At 51.3% G+C, this 9,369-nt stretch overlaps 1 protein-coding gene across 1 annotated transcript in view; it reads right to left on the bottom strand.

Moving 5' to 3' along the window:
- The window catches only part of TEKT5 (tektin 5), a 33,987-nt gene extending 24,825 nt beyond the window's left edge, over window positions 1-9,162 (bottom strand). Inside the window, exons 1-4 of the mRNA XM_033102087.1 lie at window positions 8,587-9,162; window positions 5,543-5,626; window positions 4,843-4,913; window positions 398-541 (exon numbers count right to left, since the gene is read on the bottom strand). Coding sequence (XP_032957978.1) covers window positions 398-541; window positions 4,843-4,913; window positions 5,543-5,626; window positions 8,587-9,162 — 875 coding nt within the window. The remainder of the gene's footprint in view (window positions 1-397; window positions 542-4,842; window positions 4,914-5,542; window positions 5,627-8,586) is intronic.
- Window positions 9,163-9,369: the final 207 nt, after the last annotated feature.

A 9,369-nucleotide genomic window follows, 5' to 3' on the forward strand; every position in this document is an offset into this window, starting at 1 on the left:
CCCAGCAGCAGTGTGACCCTCACTGAGCCAATCGCTTGCTCTGTCCTGCTGGAATTTGTATCTTGGGCAAGTGAGGCAGGAGTGGAAAGGCGGTGGTGCTCTGACAACAGCTGATTAGCTCCCACTTCCTGGCTCCTTCAAGCTGCCAGAACCTTCCCCTCCAGCCCTCCCCCCTGCTGAGTCTGTGGCAACCTGCAGCCTTCCCGTAAATTCTGTCTTAAGTCTTTTAGTCAGAATTGTATGCTGTGGCTTGCAACCGAGGATCCCCAATCGACCACACCACCTCTCACTTGACTGGTACACGAAGCTTGCTTTGAAGTTTGCTTGGCAGGAGCAGACTCAGAAACCCCGTCCCCAGCAGGCATGGCCAGATGGGGACCGAGAGCCCAGCACTTACGAGCCATCGATTTTCTCCACGCCATGGAAGAAGGTGATGCAGTCGGACGTGTTCCTCAGGTTGAGGCACTTCTCGTCGATAAAGTGGGCTGAGTTTTTGTCCTCGAGGTCCCTCTCTAGAGCGTGCTGAGTGTCTCGGTTATCCCTGGGGGGGGCGGGGGTCAAGGATTTGTCCCTGGATTGTGCACTTACCCAGAGTCCCTCACCCAAAGTCCCATGCGAGGTCAGTGCAGAGCCACTACTGAAAGGCAGGTCTCTGGACTTCCAGGAGGGTGCTCTGTCCACCCCAGCAGCTTCTCAGCCCTCTTCCCACCCCGCCACATACGCAGGGCATGCCCCCACTCCAAGCAGACCCATTGTCATTTAGAACAGGGTGGGCAAACATTTACTGTAAGGGGTTAAATACTAATTATTTTGGCTTTGTGGGTTATATGGTCTCTGTAGCAACTACTTAACTTGGAAGGATAATATGTGAATAAATGGGTGTGGACTGTATTCCAATAAAATTTTATTTACAAAAACAGATGGTGGGCCAGATTTGGCCCTCTAGCTGTAGTTTGCTGACTGGATGATTTAGAAGATATGAATTCATTCTTTGGACAAAGCCTAGTATTGATTTAAATCAGTTTATAAATTATTGTGTCTCACCCTGGGCCTGGCACAAAGGGAAAAGACATGGATAAGACCCAGTCACTTACCTTTGAGTTGCTCACAGATTTGTGTAAATAAATACAGTAAAGCTACATATGGTACAGAATAGTAAGGGCAACTGTGCAGGTTTTTAAAGGATACAAAGTAACATAAGGGAAAAAGACATTAACTCAGGGTAAGGGGGTGGTCAGGGAAGGCTTCCTGGAGAGATGTCTGGGCTGGGTTTTCATAATAATAGGAGTAGACATTATGGACAAAGTTGGGTGAGAGGATGAGAATTCCAACCTGAGGACACCACATGTGCAAAAGCAGAGGAGCTAGAGACCTTCAGGTGTTTAAGGACCTATAAACAGCTCATTAAGGTTGGCAGAATCAGGGACTGGGCAGAGTCAGAGATTGGGTGGAGTCAGGGACTGGGCGGAGTCAGGGACTGGGCGGAGTCAGGGATTAGAGGGAATCAGGGATTGGGTGGAGTCAGGGACTGGGCGGAGTCAGGGATTAGAGGGAGTCAGGGATTGGGTGGAGTGAGGGGCCAAGTAGAGGTGAGGAAAAGATAACAGGGCAGGTCCCGGACTTGAACCCATAGGGCAAGTATCCTGGCCGAGAAGCTCAGACTTAAAGGCCACTATCTGCCAAACTCTAGACATTGGAGAACCACTTTTATGATTCCTGTCATATTCCCAAAATGCCTATACTATTATTTACTTGCTACTTTCTTTTTTTATTAAATCACTTTTAAAATATAAATACATTTTAAAAGGAAAATCTCCATCACTGTCTTTAAAGGAAAACCAGTAATTCTTCCCATTAATAGAAGGTCACCTCAAACATAAATACTAAGTGAGCACTAACAGAATCCTAACTGGAATCTGTTGTCTCTAGAAGGTTCTAAGCCTGAAGCTTTTTGGGTTTCCCTCTTGATTGAAAGAAGATTAGTGAGTGTTAAAACACAAAAGCATCGAGTGGGAATTTCACCTTCAAGTACTTAGAAAAATTGAGAGAGAACAGAGAAGGGAACAACTCTAAGTGAGTTGATGTCCAGCCAGCAACTAAAGTGACTGATGCTCTCACACTGGTCTCGCTCTTTCCCCTTCTGCACACTCTCATTTGCTCTTTCTTTCTCTTGTCTTTCTCTCTTCCTGCCTCATCTTTCTTGGTTTCTCTCTGTCTCAGGGCATGTCTCCCCACTCCCCCCCACCCCCCGCCCCACCTGTCTGTCTCTATCTTTTTGCCACTTTCTTTTTCTGCTGCGGATACTGGGAGCCAGTAAGTGGTTTCAAGCAGGCCAAGAGCAAGGCAATTAAATCCTGATGGTGGCCCCCACCTATCAGGATACTCAGGGGGTCATGTTGGGGCAGGAGGAACCATCCTGGGACCCTTGGGGCCTTTGAACTGGCAGAGCCATGAAGACATGGGGCTCTGTCTTGCTTAATGAGCTGGAAAGTGAAGAAAGACCAGAATGCAGAAAAGAAACATGCCAGAGCATTAGAGGGGAACCTGGGGGCTCAGAACTCCCGGTCAGCTAGTCCAGCCTCCTGGCCCTTGCTAATGAAACCTGAGGACAGAGGGCGCAGCCCCTGTCTCCCTTCCGTGGCCCATGACGGACAGCCCGGCCAGTCCCAAGGCTCTCCAGGTTGTCGGCCCACCCAGAAAAGCCGGAACTTGGCTCCTGCCCAGGTAGGAAGCCTTTTCTGCATTGTTAGGGCACCTGGTGAGGTGAGGACATGGTCCGGCCCAGATGGAAGCCTCAGGCCTCACCCAGAAAACCACGAGTCAACAGTGCAGGCTTGCTCATGCCAGGACGGCCACCTGAGCGGGTCGGCCTCCCCAAGGGGCCCAGGACACACTGAGTTCTGCCCGCTAATGAGGCTCTGGCCAAGTCTAGGTTAATTAGGCTGCCCCAACAGCAGGAGCTGCCTTCCAGCAAGGTGACAGGCATCCTCTGACAAGAGGGCCTATACCCAGGATGCACGGCCTGTGGTCCCCGCGAAGGGGACTGTCCCCTCCACCTACTCCCGCTCCCTCCCGCCCTCTGCCTCAGCTGCTTCCCCTCTGTGTCTATCCCAGCATCTGCCTCTCTCTTTTCCTCTTTCTGTGAGTCTGACCCTCTCCATCTCTGATTTTCTCCGTCTCTAACTCACCTCAGCTGGCACATCTGTGACTCTCTCTGTCCCTCTTCTTCCTGTCCCATTTCGCTCTGCTGATGGCTTCATGTCTTTCTTTTTCTGTCTCTCTCTCCCTCTGATGCTCATTCTGCATCTCCCCGTTGGTGCGCCTGTCTCTGTCCATCTCTCTGCTTCTCCCAACCCGCCCCCCTCTTCCTTCACCACCTGAGGTTGCACAAGCAGCCTGCTCTCACCCCAGTCTCAGAATATCTCATCCAGGGTCCAGCTCCCCAATTTCAAGTCTGGGCTTTTGTTCACTCTGCTGGTTCAAACTGTCTCATTCCCCAAACTTCAGTCCTCTGTCACCCCAACACCGGGTTTTGTCATAGCCCTATGTCAACCACAAATAGGAAACCATTCTCTCTTGCCAAAAATAAATGATCATAAAAAGAAGGGAAGAAAAATACAATAAAGACATTCACCTGCCCAAACATTCCTGTTCAAATACAAGTAAATATTTAAGGTGCGTGTGTTGTTTTAAATGAATTAATTTATAGACAAATATTAGGCAAGCAATAGTCCAAGTGGCAGGTGGAATTGTCAGAAATCAGGGCAGAGGCACATAAATGACAGAATTCAACCCAGCTTTCATCATTCAACTGTCGCTTCAACCACTGCTGTATTTCCAACAGCCCCTCTGAAGTCTCCCGGGGTCTTCCCGACTCATCTGTCTCTGATCACGTCCTCTGATGTACCAGTGGCTTTTCAACACTGCCCTGGTGCTACATGGTCCTGGGTGACTCTGCTATCCTCCCTGCCACCCAGTTCTCACTGTTTCAGTGGAGTTGAGGGCTTACTGATGGGGGGGGAAGGGGGAGAGATGTGACTGCTGTTTCTGGGGTACAGCAAGCCAGGGCACCAACCCCCAGAGCCTATCTGCAAGCCGGCTGGCCCCTCAGCATGTCATCTAGGTGCCCATGTGCCTCACACAGTGAGAAGGGGCAGCCTTGGCAAGGTTGCCAGCCCGCCTCTCGCTGTCTGTATCTGAGCAGATGAAGAGGCCAGCAGAGCAGCGTGCCTTGCAAGAGTTTTCGGCAAACGCCCAGGCAGAAAGGCTGTCTCTGGGAGAGCTGGGTGCCAAGGGCTTATGTGGGCCCCAAGCGCTGTAAAACTCAAGCCTCTCTTTAATTATGGGGGAGCTTTCTGGCTTGTCAGGATATCAGTTACATAATCTTCCAAGAACTGAAAGCTGCTCCCTTTTGAAGGCTCTTGGCTCAGGCGTCCACCAGCTCCCTTCTGGAGATGCCTCGGCCCTCACCTGGATGCCTAATGCCACCCCTTCTCTGTCATTTCCCAAGGTTCAGAAGTTGAATGAGGAAGACACAGGTGAAGAGGGGCCATGGTGAGGCCAATGTCTTTTGTCAAAGCCCCCCCTGCAAACAAGAACCACCAGGGATGTGCTGACTCATGGAGATCATGTATCAGGCTTGGCTGTAGCATTTACACCACTGGAATCGGCAAACGCTACACACCAGGGTTGTTTTTTTTTCTTTCCTACAGAATTGTTAAACACTTACCAGCACCCCATTCACCAAAAGAACCACCTAGAGCCAGGGGGTCCGTCTGACTTGCCCCCCCAAACCTGGGGGACCCAAAACAAACTCCAAGAAGGAGAGAAAGCAGCCCTTACCGCATTTGGATTTCAATTCGTTGAGCTAGTTTTCTCATCTGTTCTTGGCAACATTTTAACAAATCTACCTCCTGCAATGAAAAAGGTCAGAAAGAGGGGTGCCCCTTAGAAGCTCACAGTATCTCACAGTAGCCTGTCTCCTAGGCCAGCGGCCCCACCTCTCACCTCTCACTGTCTACCCTCAACCCCACAAGGTGGAATGTCAGGGTGGGGCCCATTTCCTGCCTCATCCCACATGATCCCAGGACCAGATAGCTAAAGGTCAATTGTGGAGGTTCCACATTCTTTGCCCACTTTCTTCTCTTTTTATATACTTCCAGATTAAAAGAAAATCTAGCATCTACTATGTACCAAGTACTCATTTATAGATTATTTCATCATTAAATTGACTAAGGCACACAAAACGGTACAGTGAGATATATAGTAGGTGCTCAATAAACACTGACTTTTACTATTACTTACTGGTATTATCGTGACAGTGCCCACTTTGGAGATGAAAAGACTGAGGGTCACATGACTTCCTGCCTCCATTCCTGTACCTAACCTGCAACCTAGGCCCCCACCCAGGCTTTCTGAGCCCTAACTTTGCATGGGGTGACACGTGTGGCTACTATTCCTGACAGGCAGCTCAGAAAGCTCTCTGACCAGCTGGCCCTCCCTCTTCCCTCGGGGACCTGGGCAGACCCAGGCGGAACCTTACCTGGATAAGGTTTTTCTCCACATTGTCATGGACCAGATCGATCCCAATCCTTTTCTCTCTATGGTACAGACACTCCAGGGCCACCTGTAGGGAGCAGGGGGAAACTGTGTTCTCCCTGCAATTGTATATAGCCTCTGAGCCTTCACATCTGTCTTGGCCATGATCTGTTTCACCCCTGGGAAACCTGGATGCTTCATGTGGGCTCACCACTGTGCACCTCGGTGGGCTGCTGCCTCCCCCACTCCCTCAGCGGTGGGGGGCTGTGGGTGCCACGATTGCAGAGGGGTGCAATATTGGTGCAGCTCTCATAGCTTTGCTGTGCAGGGTACATCAGCTTGACAAGTGCAAAGCACTGAGAATACTGTCAATAAATATCATCGATGAATATACAGTTAACTCTTGAACAACGTGGGTTAGAACTGTGTGGGTCCATTTAGAAGTGGATTTTTTTCAATAAATCCTGAAAATGTATTTTCTCTCCTTTTTGATTTTTTTAGTAACATTTTCTTTTCTCTAGCTTACTTTATTGTAATAATACAGTCTATAATACATACAACAAAATATGTGTTACTCGACTGTTTATGTTGTCAGTCAGGCTTCCGGTCAGCAGCAGGCTGTTAGCAGTTAAGTTTTTGGAATGAAAAGTTACACGTGGACTTTCGACTGCAGGGGTCAGGCCCCTAACACACTAGTTATCCAAGGGTCAACTGGGTGTGAAAACCCCTTTTTGGAGATCTCTAAAAGGGGGAAGAGTTTTGGAACGTGACTAGGGCCAAGACCCAGGTAACCCTGCTACCCAGCCATGTGGGGACACGAGCCGAGCGGAACAGAAGACAAAAACAGCAGCTCAGGGAGCTCCTGCAACAGAACCAAGAATGGGGGCTGAGCCACCAGCCTGTGATGTCACAAAGGGCGGCAGGAGTGACAAGGAAGCAGGGGAGCACGACATCTTGATGTCGGGATGCCAGTGCATCCGGGAACTCAGGAGAGAGAGGGATTCACTGACTCCACACAATTTCCTGAGCCCCTTCTCTGTGTCTCCCTCAGTCAAGGTGCTGGGGATACTGCAATGAACTAAACAGATGGTCCCTGCTGTACTGGAGTTCTCACGGAGCAGAGAGAACACACACAAGTAAACACATAAAGAAACACATCCATTTCTGACTGTGATGAAAATAGGGTGAGGGGGGTGTGGGGTGGGGAGTAAGGGTGTCAGGGTCTCAGGAAGAACATCTCTAAGGTGACAGACCGAGACCTGAACCATGAGAAGCAGCTGAGATGAATGGGAATAACGTGGCAGGAAGAGGGGACAGCAGGTGCAGAGGCCGAGGTAGGAGGAGTTGCAGACAGGAAGCCCCTGGGACCGGAGTGGAGGAAGTGAGGCTGGCGTGTTGGGCAGGGTGGGCCTGGAGGGGCTAGTGGCCGGGACCAGGAATTTAGATGTTAACCGGGTGCATGCGGAAGCCACTCGGGGGTTTAGCAGGGAAGTGGGAAGATCCAGTTTAATGTTTAAAATCAGCCCTATGGCTGCAGTCTGGGAAATGGGCTGGGGGGGGGTGGGGGGGGCCAGGCAGTCACCATTGTCCAGTGACAGGAGCCTGGACTGAGGAGGTAGCCCTGGAGATGAAGTAGACAGAACTGATGTGTCCGCGCCCTGTGCCACCCTGTAGTGTCCCAGGAGGCCACATGCGATGAGCAGAGCTGGCTTTCCCAGACAGGCTGGGGGAGTGAGAAGACAGTGGGGGAGGAGAGCACAGATTTGAGGTGCTGCCCTGGGTCTCTGAGTGGTATTTCTGCCCACTCTCCTCCCAGCGCAGAAGCCCGGGGCTGTAGGGAAACAGTCTGATCCCTCCGGCACCGAGGCTCCGGGGGCCCTGGAGGCAGGCCCTCCATGCCTGACATGGAGCAGACATAGCTGCAGATGTCCAGGCAGGGGGTTCTGAGTCCCCACACACTCCAGAGAGCAGCAGAACATCAGCACAAGGCAAGTAAGGCCTGTTCCTCACCCCATGTCCACTCCAGGACCCAGAGGAAAACACTCACTAATCCAGCTGCCTCTGCAGCCAGGGAGTGCAGGTGAGTTCTGGCAAAAAGGCTAAAACTGGAACCACATGATGGGTCTTGTGGAAAACTGATATTCCCCACAAAAACGGACAGACACAGGTGGCACATCTGCCCTCTGTCCTACCCCTCATCTACCTTCCACAAATGAGAAGATCAAAATGCTCCTTGCAAGCAGGAGCTTGCAATAGGAGACACAAAACCTCTTTGCAAGACAGGACTGCAGCTCCACGCTGAGGATGGCTGAGCAGGAAAAGAGGAGTCGGCTCCCTTCCAGCACCAAGTGAGGCTGCCGCAGCTGATCTGCTTCTCTCTAGAATTCTCAATATGACAGAAAAAGAAATTCCTATTTGGTTGAGACTTTGTAAGTCAAATATCTGTTTACATGCAGCCAAAAGCCGTCCTTACTGGTCCAGGATATGACAGGAGACCGAGCAAGTGTGAACGTCCGCATTCAGATATTTTTCATTTATTGAGTTGCCTACTATGTGTCACACAATGCGTTAGGCTGGGAAGACATTGAGGACACTGGTCTAGTTAACAGGCAGGTATGGACCAGCATGGACTTGCGGGTACCTCACAGCTGGTGACAAAGCCGACAAAAGTCCCTGCCCTCATGGCACCTATATTTTACAATAGGGAGAAAACCAGTAAGTAAATAAACGCGTAAATGACAGAGTATGTTAGGAGTTCAGGGCTCCAGGCAAAGTAAAGCAGTCATTCTAAGTATGTCCCCTAGAGACCATGACACACACGTAGGCACATACGTGCTCGTAATGTCTTCATGAAAAGCTTATCATTTTGATGGAACCCCAAGGAGAAAGGGATTCCATGATTTGACTGGGCTTAAACTGAATTGACTTTTTACCTTAAAAAGCTGATTGTAGAAGATGATGCCGCTCAGAGCAACCGTGATCTCCACTGACAGGAGGTGCCTGGGCTGCATGCCAGCGGCTACCAGCCCGTCCCCAGCCCACACTCACCTGCAGCGGGCAGTTCACCTCGTCAGCTGCGCACTCCAGCCGCTTCTTGATCGTGGCCAAGCTACGGCTCTCGCTCAGAAGCCTCTCCAGCTCGTAGCTGAGCTCGGACTTCCAGAAGCCGATGTCCGACAGCCTCTGGGCCAGGTTCCGGCAGGCCCCCTCCTGCATCTGGTGCGTCAGCTGCTCCTTGTCCTGCATGAGCCGCATGCAGTCACCCTTCATGCGGCTGGCCCACTGTCGCAAGGCCTCAGCCCCGCGCATCTGCTGCTGGTTGCACTGGTCCCAGTCGTGGGGGTTGTAGCGACAGAAGAGCGTGGAACGGAGCGAGGGCAGGATGGTGGGCGGCGTCAGGGCACTGTGGCTTGTGGCCCCCTCACCCTGACAGGTCTGGGCGCTGGAGACCTTGTAGAAGAGGCTGGGTCTCCACGAGTTGAGGTAGCGGTACCCAGGCAGGTAATAGGGCTGGTAACATTCCTGGATTACCGGGGCTGGCACAGCCGCAGGCAGCGCCCTGAAGTCACAGGCCTTCTTGGGGCCACAGTAACTGGCGGTCTGAGTGGTTCCAAGAAACTCCATCCTCTCTCATCAGCCCCACACAGGCAGAACTCTGTCCACGGGCCCAAGGCACCACAGCAAGGGGACAGAGCTTCTCTGAGGGACTGGCCGGACCTCTATGACTCGCACTGTTGTCATAAAGCCTGGGGGATGGAAAAACCTTTAGAGGGGGATGGAAAAACCCATAGAGTTGGAGGTACAAAGAATGGCATTTATCTATTTCCGTAA

This window comes from Rhinolophus ferrumequinum (assembly GCF_004115265.2).
Source record: "Rhinolophus ferrumequinum isolate MPI-CBG mRhiFer1 chromosome 15 unlocalized genomic scaffold, mRhiFer1_v1.p scaffold_54_arrow_ctg1_1, whole genome shotgun sequence".
In the NCBI taxonomy this organism is placed as follows: domain Eukaryota; kingdom Metazoa; phylum Chordata; class Mammalia; order Chiroptera; family Rhinolophidae; genus Rhinolophus; species Rhinolophus ferrumequinum.